Source organism: Harpegnathos saltator, unplaced genomic scaffold, assembly GCF_003227715.2.
Source record: "Harpegnathos saltator strain DR-91 unplaced genomic scaffold, Hsal_v8.6 scaffold546, whole genome shotgun sequence".
Lineage (NCBI taxonomy): Eukaryota > Metazoa > Arthropoda > Insecta > Hymenoptera > Formicidae > Harpegnathos > Harpegnathos saltator.
The window spans coordinates 8299-33887 of NW_020230367.1; the positions used below are offsets into that span (position 1 = coordinate 8299).

The 25589-nt window shown below is 36.5% G+C and overlaps 3 protein-coding genes across 13 annotated transcripts; 2 read left to right on the forward strand and 1 right to left on the reverse strand.

Moving 5' to 3' along the window:
* Positions 1-443: 443 nt before the first annotated feature.
* LOC105185920 (probable DNA-3-methyladenine glycosylase) lies at positions 444-3877 on the forward strand. 2 transcript variants are annotated; one of them, XM_011145777.3, is made up of 6 exons: positions 444-546; positions 614-780; positions 1083-1236; positions 1313-1513; positions 1672-1881; positions 3162-3877. In XM_011145777.3, the coding sequence occupies exons 2-6, from the start codon at positions 679-681 to the stop codon at positions 3530-3532; spliced, it is 1038 nt and encodes a 345-aa protein (XP_011144079.1). In that variant the 5' UTR covers positions 444-546; positions 614-678; the 3' UTR covers positions 3533-3877. The 2 variants fall into 2 exon arrangements, with proteins under 2 accessions (XP_011144079.1, XP_011144080.1); XM_011145778.3 differs by having other exon boundaries at positions 444-780; positions 1083-1243.
* A 53-nt stretch (positions 3878-3930) lies between these two features.
* Positions 3931-21149, reverse strand: dor (vacuolar protein sorting-associated protein 18 dor). Of its 5 annotated transcripts, XM_025303438.1 has the most exons (20): positions 20421-20612; positions 20103-20201; positions 19600-19783; positions 19071-19408; positions 18880-18927; positions 18102-18291; positions 17779-17900; positions 17605-17680; positions 17465-17526; positions 14821-14937; positions 14623-14735; positions 14412-14523; positions 13733-13915; positions 13301-13618; positions 13068-13203; positions 12171-12392; positions 11867-12018; positions 6683-6780; positions 4636-4947; positions 3931-4297 (listed from the first exon to the last, which is right to left on the reverse strand). In XM_025303438.1, the coding sequence occupies exons 2-20, from the start codon at positions 20181-20183 to the stop codon at positions 4234-4236; spliced, it is 2928 nt and encodes a 975-aa protein (XP_025159223.1). In that variant the 5' UTR covers positions 20184-20201; positions 20421-20612; the 3' UTR covers positions 3931-4233. The 5 variants fall into 5 exon arrangements, with proteins under 5 accessions (XP_025159223.1, XP_025159222.1, XP_025159220.1 ...); XM_025303437.1 differs by lacking the exon at positions 20421-20612 and adding an exon at positions 21056-21149 and having other exon boundaries at positions 17465-17680; XM_025303435.1 differs by having other exon boundaries at positions 17465-17680.
* LOC112589576 (uncharacterized) lies at positions 21030-24471 on the forward strand. 6 transcript variants are annotated; one of them, XM_025303440.1, is made up of 8 exons: positions 21030-21197; positions 21596-21905; positions 22088-22225; positions 22333-22518; positions 22612-22704; positions 22812-22931; positions 23014-23287; positions 23429-24471. In XM_025303440.1, the coding sequence occupies exons 3-8, from the start codon at positions 22161-22163 to the stop codon at positions 23549-23551; spliced, it is 861 nt and encodes a 286-aa protein (XP_025159225.1). In that variant the 5' UTR covers positions 21030-21197; positions 21596-21905; positions 22088-22160; the 3' UTR covers positions 23552-24471. The 6 variants fall into 6 exon arrangements, with proteins under 6 accessions (XP_025159225.1, XP_025159226.1, XP_025159227.1 ...); XM_025303441.1 differs by having other exon boundaries at positions 21596-21819; XM_025303442.1 differs by having other exon boundaries at positions 21596-21759.
* The last annotated feature ends 1118 nt before the right edge of the window (positions 24472-25589 follow it).

A 25589-nucleotide genomic window follows, 5' to 3' on the forward strand; every position in this document is an offset into this window, starting at 1 on the left:
AATATAAAAGTCATGACAAATTAATGTGGCCGCATGTTATCACTGTCGCGTCATTGCTAGAAATCGTCCGAACTCTCAAAATTATTTTCTTCCCGAATTATGAATATAAAACAATGTGGAAAGGAAAATAAGGGGGTGAAAGGGGAGACGGCTACGTCTGCCTTACGATAACATCGCTGCTGGCTCGCTTCGTCGCGATTGTCTATTCGCTGGTGGTGAGACAAAGACCGATTCTTCTTTTTTATCTAACTAATCTAGCTCGCTCGTGAACATAGCACAGAACAGAACCAAATAATTATGGACATAGCACGGAATAGTACCGACAAATCGTGGACATTGGCTTAGTAGTTCATGTCCATGAAAAATGGGCCCAGTTGGCGCTGCGAATCAGCCAACTTTTCCATAACGCTGTAAATGCAGCCATAACCGCTCTTTCAGGCTTCTCTCTGTATATACACATATGTGTACCAAAATTCACTAACGTCGATAACGATGAAACGTTCCCTACTTTTTGACGATCGCCTCTACGTTATCGACACTTTGCAAGTTCGTTGACGACTCCAGCATCTCCTTAATTTCAACCTATAATATATCGATTAAATACCTTTCGTAGGAATAATTCGTTCTCGAGCAATCAAAGGTTGTGAAACCATTGAAATCGCGACAAAAAATAAGTCGATGAAGCGAACAAGAGCAGCTGCAAGAAATCAGCAACAACATGCAATTGAGGAGAATCCTGATGAAGGAGTAAAGTTGATGAAGATGCAAATAACTCCAAAAGTTTGTATTATCTTTGATGTTTTTATAACAAGTTCTAACTCACTTTTATGGACAACATTACCTACTTTTATAATAGTCAAAAGAATATTTAACAGTTAATTTATCAAGAATAATAATTTCTCATTATATTATGCAAAATCAATGTTATACAAGAAGATTAGAGTTAAACTTTGATGTTACTTTATATGTTAGGATAATTAAAAAAAAATAATGTGCAAATGTTACAGTTTATTTGTATATTATATTATAAATTTAAGATGCTACATATCTCTTTCATATAAATACACATTGTTTTTTGTTAGGTGGAATCGAGTGGAAAATCCAAATTAAACCTAAATTCCTTGTGGAGTCAAGATAGCAAAAATGTGCATAATATGGCTAATTTTTATACTGCTAAATCTTCCGAAAAGTTGCAAAGCATTCAAGGAAAGCCAAAGACAAAAATTCCTGTTAAAAGTTAGTAGTAAGTTCTATTTATTAATTATAAGATTGCTATTTTTATAGATGTGTTTGTCAAAAAGTTGTTTTATAGATCGAGATGAGGGATTGAAACTAAATACAAAAGTAAACAAAGGAATACCAAGAGCTGTTGTGGACTTGCAAGTGATGAAAGAGGAATTAAAACAATTGGAAGACCCTCCTATAACACCTTGGGAGAAGGAATTGTCCGCTGGAAGATTGCGATATGAGTTCTTTGATATTCCCTGCGAGGAACTTGCACAGCAGTTATTAGGTTCCATAGCGAACATTATATTTTCTATAATTCATTCAAATATTTATTATATCCCTAACAGTAGTCAATTATATTAAGTATTATATGAAGTAGTTATACTTACTGAAATACCTCTGATGTGTTAACAGTTAAAGACAAATCTTTTATCTTCTCTGTAGGTAAAGTGCTTGTACGTTATCTCAAGAATGGGACCATTCTCAAAGGTAGAATAGTGGAGACTGAGGGATACTTGGGTGCAATTGACAAGGCATCTAAAACTTATCAGAACAAAGTTACACCTTGTAATATACCGATGTACATGCCACCAGGAACCATTTACGTTTATATGACATATGGCATGTATCATTGCTTCAATATTTCTAGCCAAGGTGAGTGCTACCATATGAAATTCTTTCTTTCACCATATGTATAAAATATTTTAGTTTCTTTCTGCATAAAATTATCCGATATCATTAACATTATACAATTAAGAAAGCAAACAAATATTACATTCGTAATTCACTAATAACAGAAAGAGAAACGTGAAAAATACCACATATATGTATTTTAATAATGTTGAAGTGAATCTAAGATGAAAAGTTATATCATCATGCAAGCTTTGTAATAATTCGTTCAAACAGTTTTTAGGATATAATTGTGATTTCTATGTACAATTAATATTTCAAAATCAAACCTCTCTCTCTCTCTCCCCTCTCCCCCTCCCTCCCCCCTCTCTTTCTCTCTCTCCCTCCCTCCTGGACTATATTATTTATTTACAAAAGCTAAGAGAACTAATTGTGTAAATATTATAATTGTGATATTTTATGATTGCTAGTCAGATTTTTTTTATATTCGAAAATCTACAATTTAGCTAAAATTTAGTTCTCTTAGCTTTTGTAAGTAAATAAAATAGTCAAGAAGAGAGGGAGAGAGGAGAAGGGGAGGGAGGGAGGGTGGTTTGATTTTGAAATATTAATTGTACATAGAAATGCGATACTATCGATGTCATAATACTCTAAATAACGTTATTATAGTGCTATAGTACGTAAATAACGTTTAGAAGCGAATGTGTATGTATTAATTAGAGTGATGGAACTGTTAGTGGGCTTAGAGTACATGCAATTGCTAAGAAATATGCAGGTTAAGGATAGAAGAGAAAAGCAAATTATGAGATGTACGACGCGCTTAAAGCAATACAAGCTTTGTAATCATTTGTTCAGGATTTGCGATGCGTTTGCGATCGACCAGGACGCTTTCGATCGAAAATTTGCTTATGCGTGTAATAGTCTATAGCTTGAGAATCAGTCCTTTGCAAGATCTCTCACTATAGTGGTTATACTACCAAAAAATCATCAAAAGATCAATTCAGATTCGAACGATATCTACGTTAGAAAAACGCGATATTACGTGTTGGGAAGCGCCAACGTTAACGAGAATTCCGAGCGCGAAAAACATGCTTATATTGCAGTGAATTAAGTTTTGCAAGTCAAACCTACAGCTCTTTAATTTGAATTGTAGATCCGAATAGTTAGCTTCAAAGTTTCTATTACAAAAATTTTCTGCTACTACAAAAGCTTTATCTTAATTATAAAAAGAAGTGTAGATTCTTATACTTATATTGGGACTTTGAGAAGAGCTCTTTTTTATTTTACCATTGGTAAGATCTTAGGTGTCGGATGTGCGGTACTGGTGCGAGCAGTCGATCCTCTGATTGGTATCGGACACATGGCTGATCAGCGGAAGCTGTCGGAGACGAGGAAAGCAAGTTTAAAACCGCATGAACTGTGCAATGGCCCATCAAAACTCTGTATGGCGTATCAGCTTGACAGGCAGCACAATAAGTACTCTGTTTGTACCTGGAAGTCTCTGTGGATTGAAGATGACGGCGCGTTGTCGGACTTTAGGATTATCAGGTCCGCTAGAATTGGAATCGACAATAGCGGCCCGGAGTGGGCTAGTAAGCCCTTGCGTTACTACGTCTACGGTAATAAGTCCGTTAGCAAGAGAGATACGAAGGCAGAAATGGAGATAGTTTCTTAACAATTTATGGCTGATTTTGACGATTTTATCAAAGCCAATTCATACTTTTTTCATGCTTTTACACAGAAATAGATCGATGTCGGCATATTGATTTTAATAATACTTTAAATTTAAGTCTTTATAAAACAGAAAAACGATGTTTGTTATTTGAATCCGGATGTTAGATATTACCACTAATGAATATAGAACGCAAACTTGCTGTTAGGGGAATAAATCAGTATTAATGGTACTATCAACACGTAAAGAATCTTATTTAAATTACAGAGTAATGACTAAGTTAATTGTATAAGAACTAAAAAAATTGTAGAAATAATAAACAATTATATTGAGGAATTAAATTATATAAACGCATAAAAATCTACCAGGGAAGGTAAAAAAGCCAATATAGGATATTTTGATACTTTGGGATATGATATTTAATTAAGTTTTCTTGATGTTATACGTAAATTATATATGTTTATCTTTCCAGCATGTAAATAAAATAAATTATTCGGTTTTAGCTGTAATCAATTAATTAAAATAGCCGAAATAGTTACAATGATGAAGTCAGCTTATTCAGGGGGGGGAGAGAGAAAGAGAGAGAGAGAGAGGGGGAGAGAGAGAGAATGCTAAACTTCAGAAGATCAATTCTAAGAGCCTCCTGCCAATGTCTCCTAAGAAAAATGAGCATGCTGTATCACATTTTTTACAGAAAAGCTTTCTCACGCCCATTCCTTCATTATACGTTCGTAATCTTCTTCCTCGATAAATGGTTTATCTATCGATCTGCAAAAAATATCAATCATCGTGTTAATTAACCGAGACAAAATTATTCTCAAAATATAAAATTTCAGAATTTGAATCATGCGATCTAAAATACCAAAATCTCAAAATTCAGAAACCCAGAAGTAAAAATTAAAAACATTTGGACATTTCTCAAATATTTCATGGATTTTAAGAATTTCTGAGATCAGAAATACACGTATACATTTCCGAATTAGTTAAACATAAATAGCCAGATGAATACATACAAAATACGCACAATATCGCATGAAAATATACGCGTATTAATGCTAAATTGGTAAATTTTAGATCAGGTGGAGTTATTCGATAATCAAACATACTCTATCATAAGCTCTCCGCAATAGAGACATTCTGACGCGATCAATTCGTCGATATCGGCTTTGATCTGGTCTCTTGTTGACAAGGCCACAGAAGCCACCGATGCAGTATCCTCGGGCCGATTTGAGATGGCTGTAAGTTGCCGTTGTAGATCCGCCAGTTTCGTTCTCTGATCCATAGACAGCATCGGCGTCAATGTCGCCACTAAACAATCGCTATGAAACTTGTGACCGCAGGGAAACACGTAGAATGGTCGTAATAGTAATTGTACTTCACACGTGTTGCATGCATCCCTTGCATGTACAAAGGTACATCTGAAAAATAACGTTTACCATTGGATCGATAGAACAAATATGTTACAGCTGAATTAAAATGATATTGTATATAATATAACATAATATCGCTCAATTCAGCTGTAGCAAGCACATTACAGAAGACAGAAGCTGTCTTCTTTCACGACGGCAGTCGTGGGGCGCCGGCGGAGACCCGGGTGGACGGAGTCCGCGTCCGCGTCGGGCCCACGATCAAATATCTGGGCCTGACGCTGGACGGCCGATAGGATTTTGGGGCCCACTTCAAGGGCCTGGCCCTCCGGGTCCGGAAAATAGGGCTGGCGTTAGCCAGCCTGATGAAAACCCAGGGGGACCCCGGGTGGCACGCTCGCCGTCTCTATATCGGGGTGGTGCTCTCGATCGCCCTCTGCGGGGCGCCCCGGCTTATAGTTTCTGACCGCGGCAAACGGCTACTACGCCAAGCCATGCGATCGGTGGTCGTGAGGGCGATCAGGGGATATCGCACCATCTCGTACAGGGCGGCGACGGCCCTAGCCGGCTCCCCCCCCTGTGAAGCTCCTTGCCGAGGAGTGGCACATCCTCTACTGGAGAGTGGAAGAGCTCCGCGAGGAGGGGGAAGGATTATCGGCCAGAGGCCTGAGGGCCCTAAGATCCCAGGCCGGAGCCCGAGTCCTGGAACGGTGGTCGGCCATACTGGACGACTCCCGGGGATTCTCCGAACGGCCGAGGCCGTCCGCCCCTGCCTGCCAGAAATGGCAGGCAGAAGGGGACGCGGGTTCATCTTCCATCTGGTGCAGGTGCTGACCGGGCATGGGTGCTTCGGTCGGTACCTGCATCGGATCGGAAGGGAGCCCACTGCGGAGTGCACTACTGCCCGGCGAGGGAGGACACGGTGCGGCACACCCTGGCTGAATGCCAGGCGTGGGAGCCACAGCGCCGTGTCCTCGCCCGGGCGGTGGGGTGTCCAGAGGGGGCCCTCTCACTCCCGCGCATGCTTAAAGCTATGTGTGGGAGCGAGGAGGTATGGGGAGCGGCGGTCTCCTTTTGCCGGGACGTAATGTCTCGCAAGGAGGTCGCCGAGTAGGAGCGCAGCCCCGCAGCATCGCAGGGAGCGATGAGGGGGGGGGCGGCGCTCCACAGGGATGGGGAGCGGACCCGAGGTGGCGCCGGTCGAGGAGCGGCTTCCGATTCCTCGGAGACCTCCTCGGCCGCTTCGGGCCCGCCTTCGACGGCGCGATGGGAGTGGGTGAGCGGGTCGCACTCGCCCACCCACGGTGAGCATCGTGGCAGGGAGAAGAGGAGTGGGGCTTGGTTAGGCCTAGGCCTCATTCTTCTGCCCCCCTACCCAGTAGGGAAGGGGGGAGGCGGGGCAAGGAGGAAGGGCGGGTGTCCCCCCTCCATAATTTAGACCAGAAGGCCAACCCGGCTGGGTAACCGGCCGGGGCACCGCGCCCTTAACTCCCTTTGTGGGGAGGGGGCGCGGTATTTGGGCGTGGGGCTTCCGGAGAGCCCTGGGGCCGGGGTGTTGGGGAGGGAATGCAGGCGTAGTTCCCCTAACACCCCTCATTACGGTCCGATCGGTAGGCACCCCCGCAGGGGGTTTTAGTCGGTAGGAGTCTGACATAACCCCCCCCAGGGGTGGGGTATCCATAATGGATTTCCCCTGCGTGACCAAAAAAAAAGCTCTAGCACATTTACATGCAAAAAGTTATGGAAAGTGACAAATTATTTCGGAAAGGTCTTCCATCAGTCTCACCTAGATCTGAAGGTCTGGATATCCTTTCTGATTAGTTCCGCTGCTTTCGTGGCTTCCTGCATCTCTTCTTTGAGATCTTGTATGTGCTGATTGTACTCCTATCGCGTTAAGAGAAAACAAAAAAGCAATTCACAAGAAAATTTTTGAATTTGTTCGTCAGGTTTGAAAATCACCTTTTTCGACTATACAGGACGCACGATTTATCTGAAGACATTGAAATATCTCGAGAACTATGCATTGGATAAAAAAAAGTGGTTAATGAAAGTTGTTAGTCTCGAAGGAGGACATCCAATGATACCAAACTCGACATCCCACCCCACCCCCTGGGGGTGGGGGTTGGGGGCAACTTTGAAATCTTAAATGGAAACCCCCATTTTTTATTGCAGATACGGATTCTACGCCACAAAATACGTAAATTTTGTCCGAAACTTTTTTTTTGATTCGTGATAGATGGCGCTGTAATCGCAAAAAATTATATTTTCCGCAATTCTCCAGAAATGAACATTGGATTGAGAAATAAAAAATACCTGTTCAATATTTTTAAAGAACATAATAAAAGTTATTTCCCCCCCATCCTCTCGGGGTAGGGTGGGTGGTAACGTTCAAATCTCAAATGGGAACTCGAATCGAAGAGGGAACTGCTCGACGCGTCACTGTGGGTGTATGGCCAACTACGGCTTATTATAAAAGGCAGTGCAATGCTATCTATCACGAATGAAAAAAATTGTTTCAATAAAAATTTCACGTACAATCTAATTTTGCAATGAAAAATGTGGGTCCCCATTTGAGATTTGAACGTTATCACCCTACCCTGAGAGGATGGGGGGGAATAACTTTTATTATATTCTTTAAAAATATTGAACAGGTATTTTTTATTTCTCTATCCAATGATCATTTCTGGAGAATTGCGGAAAATATAATTTTTTGCGATTACAGCGCCATCTATCACGAATCAAAAAAAAAGTTTCGGACAAAATTTACGTATTTTGTGGCGTAGAATCCGTATCTGCAATAAAAAATGGGGGTTTCCATTTAAGATTTCAAAGTTGCCCCCAACCCCCACCCCTAGGGGATGGGGTGGGAGGTCGAGTTTGGTATCATTGGATGTCCCCCTTCGAGACTAACAACTTTCATTAACCACTTTTTTTTTATCCAATGCATAGTTCTTGAGATATTTCAATGTCTTCAGATAAATCGTGCACCCTGTATATACCAGCAGAACATAATATACAGGGTCTGCCAAAAGTTCCGGAACGGCTAATTATTTAAAAAAATGATTGTCTAAAACAATGTTTGAAACAAAAGTTGTAGGGCTTAAAAAAAGCTATCAGATATTGATAATTGTTTGACTTTGGAATGACCTTGAGAAACGTTATCAAGGTCGACATAAAAATCTTAAGTGGAATCTCCAATTTTTTATTACACCGTCTTTTTCCACCAATTAATTTGAACAACTTCTGTCTCGAACATTTTTTTATTTGCTTAGTATTTTTTGAGATATTTAAGGATAACTTGGTAACTTTTTTAATATTTAACTTACGATATCTCGCTAACCATTTGTCGGGATAAAAAAATGGTACTAGACTTTTCTGTTCTACTTGGTCTGAAGAATATATTGTTACAACAGCGCCCTGACTTTTGTTAATTTGATGATTTTGAAATTTCGAAAGATTAATAAATTAACAAAAAAATAGAACATTATTGTACTAATATATTCTTGAGATCAAATAGAATAGAAAAGTTTAATACCATATTTTTATCCTGACAAACAGTTAGCGAGATATCGTAAGTTAAATATTGAAAAAGTTAGCAAGTTATCCTTAAATATCTCAAAAAATATTAGGCAAATGAAAAAAATGTTTCAGACAAACGTTGTTCAAATTAATTGGTGGAAAAAGACGGTATAATAAAAAATTTGAGTTTCCATTTAAGATTTTTATGTCGATAACGTTTTTTAAGGGTATAGAGATATGGAGGAGAGGAAATGGAAAGATTGGCGGGAAAGGTGTGTAGGAGAGTATGAAGGGGAGAGGGGTGGCCCGAGAACTGGAAGGAGAGGGTAATAGTCCCAGTTATTAAGAATGGAAAAGGAGATAAGGTGACAGAATATAGGGGAGTAACACTGATGCCATCACTATACAAAGTGTACGCGGCAGTATTGGCAGAAAGACTAAGGGAAGAAGTGGAGGAAAAAGGGATGCTGTCAGGAAGCCAAACGGGATTCAGGAAAGGGATAGGAGCAATAGACCAGATGTACACGTTGAACTATGTGATAAACAGGCAGTTAGGAAAAAAGGGAAGGAAGTTGACAGCAATATTTGTGGATTTAAAGGTCGCGCTTGATTCGGTGGATAGGGAGGGATTAATAGGAGCGATGAGGGAGAGGGGAGTGAGGAAAGGACTGATGGACAGAGTAGAGGAAATTCTTAGGGATACAAAGAATAGGGTAAGTATAAGCAGGACAATGGGGGAAGAGTTTTGGACGGCAAGAGGGGTTAGACAGGGATGCCCACTGAGCCCAATATTGTTCAACACAATGCTAGCGAATTTAGAGGAAGAGATTTCGAAGGGGAGGTGGGGGGGGTAAAGATAGATGAAAAAAAAGTGTATATCCTATCCTATGCAGACGACATTGTAATGATGGCAGAGGAGGAGCAGGAGATGAAAATGATGATAGGCAGGCTAGAAGGATATCTAGAAGGAAAGAGGTTGGAATTGAATATAAGAAAGACAAAAATGATGAGATTCAGGAGTGGGGGAGGAAGGAAAAAGAGGATGGAGTGGAGGTGGAAAGGAAAGAAACTAGAGGAGGTAAAGGAGTACAGGTATTTGGGATATGTGATAAAATAACGGGGGACAGGAGGCACAGGTGAGAGAAATAAATAGGAAAGCAGTGGTAGTGATGAGGGAAGTGTGGGGTATAGGAAAAAGACTGTGGGGAAAGGACTGGGGAAGAAGGATATGGTTATATGACAAATTAGTGTGGACGGTGATGGGATATGGAGCAGAGATATGGAGGTGGAAAGAAAGGAAGGAAATGGAAAGGACGCATGAAAGATATGTAAGGTGGACGATGGGAGCAGAATGGAGTACGCCAGGCTACATGATAAGAGAAGAGATAGGGAGAGAGAAGATGAGGGGGAGAGCAGGAAAAATGGCATGGAACTTTGAAAGGAGGCTGCAAGACGGCAAAGGGAGGAAGTGGCAAGAGGATGCTGGAAGGAGATGAGAGAGAGATGGGGGAGGGAGAAAATAGTGGGAAGATGGGAACAGGAGAGAAGGGAGTTTATGAGAGAGAGGGAGATAGGAAGGGAAGAGCAGGGCGGAGAGAGTATGAGACAACAGAGGAAAGAGACAGGGAGGTGCAGAAGGAAGAAAGATGGCAAAGAATAAGAGAATCCAGGTACAATAAGTGATACAGGTATATAAAGGGGGAGGGGATCCCGGCATATTTGAAAAAAGGATGGGCAGAGAAAAGATGGAGAAGGGTATTAAGGTTTAGGATGGGCAACGTGATAAGGGAGGGGAGATACTGGAAAGAACAAGAAAGGAGGATATGTAGGATGTGTGGAGGGAGGGTGGAAACGTGGGAACACGTGTGGGAAGAATGCACGAAATAAGGGGAAGGGGAAGGAGAGAGATGGGAAAGCGTGGTGGAGAGGATGCTGGGAGAGGAAGGGGAGGGAGAGAGATGGATGAAGGAGGTGGAGCAATGGAGGGAGGGAAGGAATTTGGAGGAAGGGAGAGAGGAAAGTGAATGAAGGAGCGAATGAGTGAGTGAGGAGAAGGAATGAACGAGAGGAAACGGAGGTCAGCGATAGACGATAAGGTAGATGATAAGATAGATTAAGCAAGAGTAAGAAATATGCGTGCGTAGAATAAGCGATTAGTTATAAGTAGTTATAAGTAGTGGTAAGATAGTTTTTAAGAATAGAGGAGGGGGGGTGTGTGTGTGTATGTGGAGGGGAGGAGCGGGCGGGTGCGTGGGGTGCGTTGGGGGATGGGAGGGATGAGATGGGGCAGAAGTTTATAGAAAATTGTAACCCCGATGGGGACTCAATAAACTCATACATACATAACATTTCTCAAGGTCATTCCAAGGTCAAATAATTCAATATCTGATAGATAAATATCAATATCTGATAGATTTTTTAAGCTCTACAACTTTTATTTTAAACAATCATTATTTTTTTTAAATAATTAGCCGTTCCGGAACTTTTGGCAGCCTGTATATTATCGTAAAATTGTAATTTTATGTGTATATGTGTATGTAAATTAAACGAATTTAGAACTATAGGATACACAGTGCCTTTAATCTTTCGAATGTTATAGATATATACGTGCGCCTGACAAACGTTATTGATGCAAACTATGAAAGCATATGTGCGTTTGACAAATTTCTTCGGTTCATTTTTTTGACACAAGTAACAGTTATTAACTGTTGCGATGAATAATTTATATTCATGTTTCTTTACACATACTAAGGCTTCTGAATATTGGCTGCGGTTATTTTGATTTACGAGTCAGAAGCCAGAAAATGCACGCCAAAAATTTCTGCAAAGTACATTAAAAGAAAGAAATATATCTAAAAGGTGACACTTGCAATTAATTAAGTATATACGACTGCTTGTAAAGTACTTGGAACATTTCTTTCGCTCTGACAATCAATAAATTACTGTAAAATTAACGTGAATCGTGAGGACAGGTAAGGTGAGCTGCATGTCATATTAATTTTGATATTTATTGTTAGAGCGATGATTTATTGTTAGAGCGAAAGGGAAGTATCCAGAATATTTTATAGGTATACTTAGCAGATTGCAAGTGTCATTTTTTCAGGATATATCTCTTTATTTCGACGTATTTTGCCGGAATTTTGAACATGCATTTTTTCGCTTCTGACATCATAATGAAAATAGTTACGGCAACTTTTTGGGAATCTTAATAAACAAGTTTGGTTATTTAGGTTTCACTCGTCTCAGTTCACTGTTTTCGATTATTCAAGAAGCTTTTTCACTACTTGATTTACGATAGTCTAAATCTAAAATATTCCATCTTCAGAAATTGTTTAGCCTTGGAATATTTTGCTCTTAAAGAGTTAAAATCAGTAGGTAGAATCTCATTTGAAATCTGATCGTAAAATTTTAAATTCAAGAACAATATCAGTCATTCCTATTTAATGTTTACCTGCAGAGAATTGCAAATAGCTTCCTTGAAGTGATCGATTGTGACGAAATCGGAGAAAAACGGCAAGATATCTTCTATTCTCACGAGATCGCAATGCTGCAAAAATTCCATTGCTTGCTGTATGTCGTCTTTTTCTCGTACCACATGCTCCGCTGAAGAAAAGAATGCAATTAAAAAATCACATTGCACAATTGCTAATTAAATCTTAAACTAAAATGTTTAAGCGCGCGCTCATGCGCAGAGATTGACGAAGATCAGATTCCTTAGCAGAATCAAATTAATTATTGACAAAAAAAGTTTATACCTATCTTCAACCACAATTTCTTTCTCAACTCGTCATCATGATCGGATGGCATGGCGGCGATTTGCTTGGCAAGATCCACGCTAATCGTAAGAGCGAGATCTACAGCGGTGGTCCACAAACCAAGCAATGCTGACAATTGCACGCAGGCTTCCGTCAATCTAACTTCTTGACACAATCTTAATGCATAATGTACGTCATAATGTACCATATTGATATCTTGACCTGGAAATATAAGACACGCTCTTTTTCGCTGACTTAATACTCTATACTTTCAGAACTAAAAAAGAGTTTATTATAATTGTTAGAGATTGAGAGATTGTTATATTGAGATGATTGTTATAAATTTAACAGAGAATTATCATCAATTAAAAAGTGATTACTATTGATTAAAAATAGAATTGTACAGGCGTACAATTTAGACTTATTTAAAAAAAGAGGAAAAGGATACAAGAATATAGTAGAGAATAAAAGCGAAAAAATAAACCAATAATATTGAAGGATCGTCTCGAAAATATTCTCCAGTAAATAATTTGGGGTGAATCAAATTAGATAAACGTAAAATTGATTTCTACCATTATGCGGCTGAATCAAATCTCACCAAATCGAATTTTAAGGACGAATCAGTCCTTTAGGAACGGAAGTAACAAATAAACGATCCAAGTCTGCGAGCCTAGCCAGGAATCATCTATTGACAACGAAACGAGTTTTGCGAGTTTTGAAAGTCACATACAAATACAATCAATTCGTAGAATGTGACATGTGCCATGTGTCTTATACTGAGAAATAGCTCTAATGCTCTTCTTACATTAATGTTTTATTTGATTCATCTTGATTCAGATTAGCTTGCCGACTCACGTTCTTAATGGATTAGTTTTTCATAAAACTTTAAATATGCACCTTGAGAGCTTATGTATCGCATCACTTCGTCCTGCTTATAACGGGCGTATAAGGACAATAGAAAATTGTGAATCGCTTGCTCTTGCGAGCCCTGTTTGTACACGCAGAATTCTAAATATTTTATGATTTCTTTAGCCTGTCACAAACACGACAGCATATTAGTATATCATCAGCATAGCTACGAATTCAAATTCATTCGAAATTAAAAATAAATATAAGATATCGTTCTTTACGTGTTTCTCATCACTGTTGCATGAGACCAAAGCTGGTAGTAGCTTGACCGGCTTCAGTAATGAACCTTGTGAGATCAAAGCAGCAATAGTGGGTCGTGGCAATTCCTGTAGCAGGATTCCAGCGAACTGATAGAAGAGATCCTTATTGCTCTGATTTTTAAGTACCCCAAGTGCCCCTATATAGTCACTCTTATACAGATTTTGGCGAATTACTTCTTCATAATTGCGGTGCATTACTGTTAAGTTTATTAGATTGTCTTTATCGCCGTGACTTGCCATCAAATCATATATCGTGTTGCGGTTTTTCCTGATGCATTCCTGCAACCAAGAATTTAAATTAGTACTTAAAATAATGAGTCAATTCATTCTTGTTTCGCTAAATGCATAAAGATATGAAATGTTACAAAAAATTTCGATATTTAGACGAAATACCTCAACTTTAGGAATAGCGAGAAACTGATCAAACTGATTCTGCAATTCTATATATTGCGGATCGTGGCGGTAAGATGTGTTACTGCTACGCAAAGCACCCATTTGATTCATGAACAGCTCAGTCACCCAAATAACGATCATTGTTATCTGCGTTTTATCTTGCGTCTTGAAACCATCGAGTTTCTAAATGTAAATATATAATCGAATTAACTTTATTAAAATGCTTTACCAGCGAACAAAATTACAATACGAAAATATGAAATATTAAAAACAGAGAATATGAAATATATATTAAAAAAGAATAAAAATGAAGCATTATTGGGGTGCGTTCTGTTTCATGCATATGCGCGCATTTTTTATAGTATATGTGACATAAATTATAGATAAATGCGCGCATATGCGTCAAACGGAACGCACCCATGGAAACAATGGTCGCGTTCAGCGGAAAAAACTGCTCCGCTACCGTTCCGTAGCAAACGTCTCTGATTGGTACGTCTGTTCGGACCTGCCAAAGATTTAAAAGAATTCTTCAATCATGAACATTTGCTACTGAGTGGTAGCGGAGCAGTTTTCTCCGCTGAACGTGACCAATGCAATCAATCCAGCGGAGAGAGACTATCGAGTTGCAATTGTATCTATTGGAACGAAGATGAACATTTCTTAAACATAAAAAGAGTACCTTGCGCAGGAACGTCTTCAGGGCTTCAATTTGCCACTCCTGCAGGAACTTTAAAGATATCTCCTCGAAAGAAGAGTGCGTATCCGCATATATCAGCGCACTCTTTTCGTATCTGCAAGTTAAATTTCCAAATATCATAAAGGGGGGAGGGAGAGGGGGATCAGATTAAGCAAAATATTTACGGAAAAAAATAATATTTCACAGAACTTACTCTTTATTCTTGAAGAGCATTTCTGCTTGTTTTACAAGTACTTGATCAATATGCGCGGGATTATCCTTACAATATTGCTTAGCGAGTTCAAACTCGCTCTTGTCCACATATACCTGAAATAACCTCGAAATATAATATGTTGATATTCATATTCAAAACACATTTCTATTCTCTCTCTCTTTTTTTTTGTATCTTTACCTGCCAGACATTTCTATCTTCTTTTGTAACTCTGTATTTGAAGACAGCTCGTTCACTATAAGCCCAAATTGATCTTGTCGCGGGGTCTTTGGTAATGCCGATCAATTTGCCGACTGCCTATATACGTGAAATCATATGTGGTAAATGTTTTAGTAACAAGGTCGAAAAATTGCCAGGCTAAGGATACAAGAAGATAATATGAAACAACCAATTTTATCGTTTCATACAATTATCCATTTCAATATTTTTAGAGTGAATTTTTCTATATCTAAAAAAAATATGGACGTTTGTCCTTAATGTGATTTAACTGCGATTTAATATACATTGATTTTTTCATCACCAGTTATGGAATATTGCACAAAAATCGAACTCCAATTTAAAAAATAAAAAATCACTCCCTTAGCCCTTAGTTTCTAATGATCATTGCTCATTATTAAAATTAAAGTTCAATTTGCATAATCACCAAAAATGAAGCGATTTCTATAGTGTCAAATTGCAGTGTTGAGGACAAAATTCTAAATATGTTTTCAGTGGTATAGAAATATGAATTCATCGTTCTAAAAAAAAAAAGTGTATATATACAGGGTATCCCATTTTAATACGGCCGGCTGAATAAAATTCGAGGATATTTTCCAGAAAAAAATGTCAGACAAATGTTGCTCAGTTCTAAGGGGGACATTCAATGCCATCAACAATTTTGACCTCGAGTGAAGGATTCAAGGTCATTCAAGATCAACTTTTTTTTCTTAAATGGGAACCCCTATTTTTCACATCGGCAATCGATTCTACGTAAAAAAAAATGAAACTTTTGTCTGAAGCATTTTTTTTATAACGCAAACTAGTTTCACTTATTCAGCCTCCAAAATTGAAATTTTCAAACATTCTGAATTTTTTACTCGAGAATGGTGGGGTTTGGGGGGAAATTGCAGAAGACAAAAAGTTCTTGGAATGCTGCAAGGAATTCACTCGAATTTTCGCATAGTTGATCGTGCACTTTTTTCCGCCAATGTTCTACCTGTCAGGAGGTACCTCGAAATTTGTCAAAATTGTTGATAGCATCGAATGTCCCCCTTAGAACTGAGCAACATTTGTCTGACATTTTTTTCTGGAAAATATCCTCGAATTTTATTCAGCCGGCCGGATTAAAATGTGACACCCTGTATATATGTTTTCCTAGATACACATACACACACATACAGGGTGCACGATTTATCTGAAGACATTGAAATATCTTGAGAACTATACATTGGATAAAAAAAAGTGGTTAATGAAAGTTGTTAGTCTCGAAGGGGGACATCCAATGATACCAAACTTGACCTCCCACCCCACCCCCTGGGGGTGAGGGTTGGGGGCAACTTTGAAATCTTAAATGGAAACCCCCATTTTTTATTGCAGATACGGATTCTACGCCACAAAATACGTAAATTTTGTCCGAAACTTTTTTTTTGATTCGTGATAGATGGCGCTGTAATTGCAAAAAATTATATTTTCTGCAATTCTCCAGAAATGATCATTGGATTGAGAAATAAAAAATACCTGTTCAATATTTTTAAAGAACATAATAAAAGTTATTCCCCCCCATCCTCTCGAGGTAGGGTGGGTGATAACGTTCAAATCTCAAATGGGGACCCACATTTTTCATTGCAGAATTAGATTGTACGTGAAATTTTTATTGAAACAATTTTTTTCATTCGTGATAGCGTTGAATTTTTCCGAGAAACTACTTTTAGCGTTACACAGGAACAACGACGAGGACGTAGTAGTTTTATGTTCCCTTCGGGTGCTTTTTTAATGTGAGTCCCCTTGCCTCTCACAGATCGGGGTGCTTTTTTAATGTGAGTCCCCTTGCCTCTCACTGTTCAATTAATTAGAGTAAGTGTTTGAAATTTTTACCTTCAACTTCAATACACTTATTGATCCTTTTTTCAAATGACTGTACACAGGATAGAAGCATATCTGCGGGAGTTTCAGCGCAAGTGTTTCTTATGTGTTCTACCATGTTTTCACGAGTTGTTGGCACTTGTTGATAAACCTTATCTTTTAGGTTAGGTTGATAAACCTTATCTTTTTAATAACTTTTATTATGTTTTTTAAAAATATTGAACAGGTATTTTTTATTTCTCAATCCAATGATCATTTCTGGAGAATTGCGGAAAATATAATTTTTTGCAATTACAGCGCCATCTATCACGAATAAAAAAAAAGTTTCGGACAAAATTTACGTATTTTGTGGCGTAGAATCCGTATCTGCAATAAAAAATGGGGGTTTCCATTTAAGATTTCAAAGTTGCCCCCAACCCCCACCCCCAAGGGGTGGGGTGGGAGGTCGAGTTTGGTATCATTGGATGTCCCCCTTCGAGACTAACAACTTTCATTAACCACTTTTTTTTATCCAATGCATAGTTCTCGAGATATTTCAATGTCTTCAGATAAATCGTGCACCCTGTATATTAAAATAAAAGAAAATAATTATTAAATGAGAAAATAAAAATGATTGTTTCATTTAATTCTATCATCTTTTTTATATCCTAGAATTGGAAACTTGTAGACCTTATTATGTATATCTTACGATAGAACTCTGTGTAACTAGTTATTTAGCACAATCATATAAGTTGCGATAAGTATAATCGCACTGATTACGTACATCATTGTAAATGTCTTCGAATATTAATTCTTGGTTCAACAGCGATATGCCTTTTACGTGATCTGGATATAATAGCAATGCATGAAATTCTGTCAACACAAAGGATAACGGCGTCGAAGTAGTCTGCGACAAATTGCTACCTATGAGACTTGTTTCCGGACATGTCAACATCTGCTGATTGATCAACACATTGTTTCCCTCAGATTTTGCGTCTACCTAAAGACATATAATTTCGTATTCTTCGTTTTTATTTTGATCCTTTCAAAATATTTAGAACAGGTAAAATAACATAGTAGTTTTACTCATGGTACAACCTGAGCATATAGAATACCAGTCTCTGTCAGCCATCCGAATGACTTTGGTAAAACACCCAAAGAAGGATAATAAAATTGCATCTTTGAATATGGCAAGGAACTTATTACTTCACTGAAACTTTCTGTAACAATTACGCAATTACTTTTTGTTCAAACAAATGTTATAATAGAGTAAACAAAATTGTGCGAGTGACAGTGATGATTGGTTCAATCGTAGCAACATTTTATCAAATCTTCATTACGAAATCTATACGAGTCATATATCAGGATTTAAGAGAAATACTTTCTTCGTAACTGTGTAACATTATTTATGTTCTCTGTACCTTGCGCGTTCAGATATTTGTAAAAGACTTGTTGCAGAAGGGGCTTTTCCTCGGTATTAGCAATGGCACCAATATATTGATAAATGCGCATAAGAGTAGTCACGATGATCATATACTTGTCGGAATTAGGTAATTTGTGAAATTCTATCCCAGTGATCGGAGGTTTGCTATTTTTTCCTACATCGAATACCTAAAACCATAATTTCTCGAAAAAAACATGCCATATTCGGTTTTTTATATATGTACGCACACAAGGAGTTCCATTATATCTTTGACATTAGATATTTTGATAAGGTAAAGTTTCCTCGACAAAAAAAAATGTTTCAGACAAAAGTTGTAGATCTGAGACAGCAGGGTGAGGAGCTAAAAGGGGCGTACAATGATATTATCGCTTCATTAAAATATTCTCACAAAGATTATTTAAAACTAAATAGTCGATCGCTGTGATAAGATAAAGCAGGTATACACGAAAAAATTCAATATTTTGCAATTGTATCGACAAATTAGTGTGCAAAGGTTAATATTATCAATGAAGTTTTCTTTCCTTATTTTATATACGAAAACATTCAGATGAAGTCATTGAAAAATTAATATTTTCCGAGGTGTATTTTATATATGATATACTGAAAAGTATCAGAGTAAAAATAAGTAAAGTTATAAGTTGATGAATTTGTGTCACAAAGAGGCACAAATGCGTGAAATATGCAGTATAATGTACAGATGATAAATATATAATGTACAAATGTATAAAAATGGAAGGAAAAAATGTAGAACTCACCAGTCCTCCTACCTCTTTTGTACCATAAAGAGGCAGATAATTCGGAAGCTTTGTACAAAAAAGAAACGATAAGGAAGAAATGCTGAGGAGATTAATGTTATGACCAAATAACCAAGCTGATGTTAGTCGATGTGTTAGATATAAAATAGAGATAGAACAATTTTATCAGTGCACTTGAAAAGAATGCATACCTGACGCCAATATTGTTCCAAACTAGTGTTAAAAATCTTGTCTGTTTCCAATCCAATCTCTGTTTCAAAAATCAGGCCTTTGGATGTTCCCAATAAAATGGATCCTGAACTTGTGTCCGAAGTGTTGGAAAAGTTCCAGCCAACAGCAGTGATCTCATGACCCTTGAACTTACCAGCTTGCTTGAGCTTGGTTGTTTTCCTATGTAAGTAGTACAATTCAGGAGGAGGACTATTGTCTCCGTGTCTCGGTACTAGGGTTACAAGCAAATGATGGCCCAATGGATCCAGAAACAAACCAGACATTTTCATGGTCAATGTATATTTGGATATGTCGATTTCTGCAAGCATAAATACAGCTTGATTTTCTACTGAGAAATGAAAAATGCTCTGTTAACAGAGTTTATTAACTTTGTTTATTAATCATGCTCATACATATTTACAATTGAAATTCGTAACAATTTTACATATTTAGATATTTAATATTTAATAAAAAAAAAACAAAATAAATAACAGATTGATTGTGAAATACCCTCAGTCTTGTCAGGCTGTTTCATATCAATGCGTAGTAGAATGTTGTTAGCCATAGCAATCACGATCATGTTACTACTAACAACTAAATGAAGAATTTTGTCAGATGGCAAAAAGTTAACCTTCTGCTTGGTGAAAATTGGGCCATCATCTTGGAGCTTCATTTGAATAAAGCCTGCTGTACTCTGTAAAGTTATTTTACAAAAGTATCGATTATACAATCATGTATCTTTGCGTTAATGCAATTGGATATAGGGCTAGTAACAATCATAGCTGGATCATATTGTATAATAATGAAATTTATGAGAGAATAATATCATAAATATAACACACATGTTGCAATTTCTTTTCATTGAATCTTTATAATACTAATATTTCTAATTTATTTAATATTATATTTTACTCAATATTATCATCAATATGTATAAAAAATTGATTGTATATATATATATATATACACATGTATAATTTGTCTCGTTAGTTAACATTTGACAGTAAACTTACAATATCTGGGCGAATCGGTGGTACAAGCACCTGTTTGGAGCGCTGAGAAGCTTGCTCATACTGATCAAACATTGATGTCATTTTGATTGTTAAGTAAATCTGTCAGAGTTGTAAATACAAATAAAATATTAAAACAATCGACATACTGTGAATTATTCAACAGTAAAAATTAAACAGTTCGTGATATTAGCAATAAAAAGGATAACGCAGAATGATATAAATAAAAAATATATATATATATTTTATAATATTTAATACATGATATATGTGATAGTTTTACGAATAAGAATATAAAAATTTCATCTAACTTGATCTTACCGATTATATTTTGAAAAAACAGGCAAAACAGCCTAAAAATTTAAATACTTTTTAGAAGGGCACAAAATCATGATAACATATTTTGAAAAGTTCGAGCAGATATATGCAAGCGTAGTTAAATATTAAATTGTGTTTCGTTTTATTAGCAAGAGACATCAGCTGTTTACTGCTTGGATATCATCACGTGATCAATAGTCTGTTCTTTTTAGTTGCACTACTGAACTGATGCAATAAATTAAAGTGGGTCTGTTCTTTATATCTAACTTATTGCACTGTTGAACTAGTGCAATAAGTTAGAGTGAGAAAAAATATAGTTGTCTCATTTTAACTTATTGCACCAGTTCAGTAGTGCAGCTATAAAAAACAGACCCAGTGAAAAAAATATAGTTGTCTCATTCTAACTTATTGCACTAGTTCCGCAGTGCAGCTAAAAAGAACAGACCACAAATGTCGTTCTGGCTGCATTCCGATATTCAAGCCCTAAACACAATGCCAGGCAACAGGCAATAAGAATAAAAATAGACCAATCACAATAGATTATTCTTGTAATAATCAATTGTGATTGGTCTATTTTTATTTTTATTGCCTGTTGCCTGGCATTGTATTTAGAGCTTCACTGTCAGCATGGAAAATACCCAGTAAACAATCTGTACGCAGACTGACGTCAGAGTGGCGACAGATTCGAGCAGGCACTGTTGACAGATCCGTAGACATTTGTGTCCGCGCACGGCTTGTGAATTGTCTCGACAAAGCCTGTGTACGGTCGCGGAATAAAAGGTTTGTTCTTTTTCGAAGTACACTGCACGTAAACTGCATTAGATCTGTACTGAACTGAACTAGGACAAGGCCTGTTCGTTTTGGCTGCACTGCTGAACTGGTGCAACAAGTTGAAGTGAGAAAACCTACGTTTGTCTCACTTTAACTTAATGCACCAGTACAGCAATGCAGACAAATGGTCTGTTCTTTTTAGCTGCACTGCGGAACTAGTGCAATAAGTTAGAATGAGACAACTATATTTTTTTTCACTTTAACTTATTGCACCAGTTCAGTAGTGCAGCTAAAAAGAACAGACCAAAAACGAACAGGCCTACAGACTGGGGCCTGGGGCAGACAAAGGTCTGTTCGTTTTGTCTACATTGCTGAACTGGTGCATTAAGTTAAGGGTCTGCACATAGATATAGTAAGAATAGACTGCGTGTGAAGGCCAAAACTTGAAGATCAAGTAGAAAGAGACGAACAATAGGTGCCGAGTATCTTTCTCTCTCACACAAGGAAAGGAGTGGGGAAAGAGTGGGGAGCGAAAAAGAGTAGTAAAACAGCTGTATGCGGTTGAAAAGAGGTGCGTAGTCGGTTCCCAGTTTATTTGCTGCACGATTTAGAAGATGCTCTGTTTTATAAAGTTAGTATCAACGTATTGTTACGCGCTTAATTTCCCTGCGATCACAAGCGCATGTCGGTCATAGCAGGATTAAGGGTAGCGTGAAGGTTAGAATCACATTGGAAGATCTTCTCTAACTGCTCTGTCCGCGTTTCTCTGCAGCTTTATTTCTCTACTTTCCTTCTAATGTCTCGGACATTCGTTTCGCATTTTCATTTAAGAAAAACTGATTATTCTGTCAGTGTTGTGTCAGTGCTGGTATGTTGCTAAAAGTTTTTGTTGACTACAGTTAATCGAATCCGTCGACGCACCATAGCATATACATATTCACGGAGAAAACAAGGAATAAAATAATTTAAAAAATGGTTACTACGTGCTATATTTGTGGTGTGGAAGAAAACCCTCTTTATCCACGATCATTTCATAAGTAATTTAAAAAATATATTTGTATTCAATATGAATGTAAACATATCGTAATTAATAATATATATACACATATATATAAGTGAAAATATATATGTAAAAAATTTACAGAATCCCAAAAAATGAAGAAATGCAAAAAAAATGGTTTCACGTTATTGGCCGTGATGTATTTTACAAAGGAGCAAAAATATGCAGTGACCACTTTACAAAAAATGACTATCATGAAATGAATGAATATAAACAAAATAAAATATTGAGAAAGACTGCAGTTCCATTAATTTTCGCGGAAGAAAATTGGTGAGAATGTTAAATTATAAATAAGAACATACATGTAATAATCTTACAGGAAGATGCAATAAATCCATTACATTGAAATATTTTGTTTTGTAGTAAACATGTGGAGGAGGATACAGATACCAATTTAAGCACAGATATAAATACAAATACAGCAGAAAATAATGACATAGACAATGAAAGAAATAGGTAAGAAACACTAAAGATACACTAAGATATACACCTAAAGGGAAAATAAAGTTATCGTAATATATAAGATAAAACATTAATGTATGTGAATATTTTTTGTTTTATAGTGAAAATACGAGTAAGAATTCCATTACGGACACAGATGCAGATATACATACACATGTAGCAGAAGATGTTAATAACATAAATATCCATAGCAACCACAGTAATAATCACATTAGAAAAAGGTGAGATATCTAAAGATTTAAATAATTTTTCCTATCGAGTATTATTCCAACAAATTATAAATTATCAAAATTTTATTTTCAGGAAATTGTCGCAAGAGAATTTTAGAAACTCAAAAATTAAAAAAATATTTGTAAACACTTCTAAACATGCTACAAAATGCTTCCGTAAAACAGATTTTGTGTCTGATGCAAAATGGGAGCAGTTTGTAAGATATGTATCATATATTCGAAATGAAACAAAAAATATGTGGCAAAAGAAACACCGTATGCAGAAGAAAGTTTTAACTTATAAAGATTTGCTTCAGGACCTGAAAAGTAAAAACTTTATAACAAATAATGGTATACATGCAATCAAAGTAAGTTGAGTTTAGCTATTTTTCATTCGCAGAAAGATTTGAAATTCACATTGTCCATAATGTTTATTCTTTTATAAGAAAGTTCATGATAACTCTTCAATCACAATGTGACTTCATCATAATATTGACTCTTATTGAAAGGTCCATGATAATGAAGCAAATGGTAGAACAATACTTGATTTCTACATCATGTTAAATTATGGTATAACAAATGTTGTGCGTATACATATACCCTCTCAATCTACAAATCTACAAATGCACTAATGATGTTATATCTTCGTTCTAAATAAGTTATTATGTATATGTCTATGCGTACTATGCAAATAAGCAAATTTGTTAAATAACATTTTAAGTATTCTCCATGAAAAAGCAATTTACGTTGTTAGTATTACATTTGATGGAGCAACTTCTAATATTGCAATGTGCGAGATACTAGGCGCACAGTTAAAACACGTCAATTTTGAACATATTGTTCCGTATTTTAAGCATCCTATTGTACAACCATTTGTTTCCTTGATTTCTTCTGTTTTTATATCTATATTTTGTACTTCCTTTTTCTTTATTTAAGATATATTGTCACCTATTATGCAACAGTTGCTACTTACAATGTTAAATAAGAAGCGAAAGAAGTCGTTCCCCGAAAGTTTAAAAAGTTTTGCATGCACGTTACATTTTCATTCGCCTGCAGCATATTTGTATGTAAGAAAAATGTTTTTAAAAAGTTTACCTCACCCCAGTACACTGCGCATGTGGACGCAGACAATTCGTAGTAATTCGGTATATCTGAACAATCGTTTAAAACTATACTCGATAAGGTGCAAAATGCTAGAGAGAAAGGAAAAAATTAAGTTTTCAATATAACTTTTGATGAAATGAATATTAAGAAAAAAGTTGATTGGGACGGCAAAGAATTACACGGTTTTATTGAAACGGGTATTAAAGATAGTAAGTCTGACAGTCTGCCACTTGCTACCCATATCCTTCTTTTTATGTTAGTGTGCATAAATGATCATTTTAAAATCCCAATTGCATTTTACGTTATCGAGGCATTAAATGGTAAGGAAAAAGCAAATTTGTTAAATAACATTTTAAGTATTCTCCATGAAAAAGCAATTTACGTTGTTAGTATTACATTTGATGGAGCAACTTCTAATATTGCAATGTGCGAGATACTAGGCGCACAGTTAAAACACGTTAATTTTGAACATATTGTTCCGTATTTTAAGCATCCTATTGACAAATCTAAAAATATTTATATTTTTTATAATGCATGTCACATGTTGAAGCTTGTGAGGAATGCAATTAGTAAAGGGGTTATTAAAGATAAAGACAAAAATGTAATAAGTTGGAACTTTCTGAAAGAATTAGTAAATGTGCAAACTGTGGAAAAATTACATGTTGCCAATAAAATGCGAAAAAGGCATATACACTTTTTTAATGAAAAGATGAAAGTTAATCTAGCAGCACAAACATTAAGTAATTCTGTGGCTGATGCATTGACGTTTTTAGAATATGAATTAAAAGAACCAAGATTTATAGGAGCTTCAACTACTGCAACATTTTATAAAACTTTCAATGACATTTGATATCTTAAATTCACGTAACATATACAATAAAACTGAAAATAAACATGCAATAATAAAAAATACATTATGTACTATTAAAGATAAAGCTAAAACTTTTATGCATTACATTGCTTCCTTAACAATAAATGATGTTCCCGTATTACAAAGCATCCTCAAAACAGGTTTCATTGGATTTATAATTAATTTGCAGAATGTTATTGCATTAGCAGAAGAATTATTTAATGTAAATGCAATAAACTTTCTTCTTACTTATAAATTATCACAGGACCATATCGAAACTTTTTTTTCATTGATTAGAAGAATGCATGGTTGGAATAATAATCCTAGCGTAAAGCAATTTAAGGTGTCATATAGAAAAATATTGCATTTAGCGAATGTGTCAGTCTCATTGAATGCTAATTGCATTCCACAAGATACTGTATTGCTAACACATTCACATGAATCTACGAATGATATACAAACAATTAACGAACATGTAGAACAAAATAAAGATACTATTTTAGAAGAAAGATCTTTAGAAGACGAACCTTCAGATCTTATCTTTATTGAGCATAATTATGTATTACATGATAAAAAAGTTAATGAATATGCTGAAGAAATCATTGCTTACATATCAGGATATGTTGCTAAAACTATTATGAAAAGAATTAATTGTTCAGAATGCAAGCAATTACTTTCAAATAATACATATAAACAGTTGAATATAGAGCGTACCA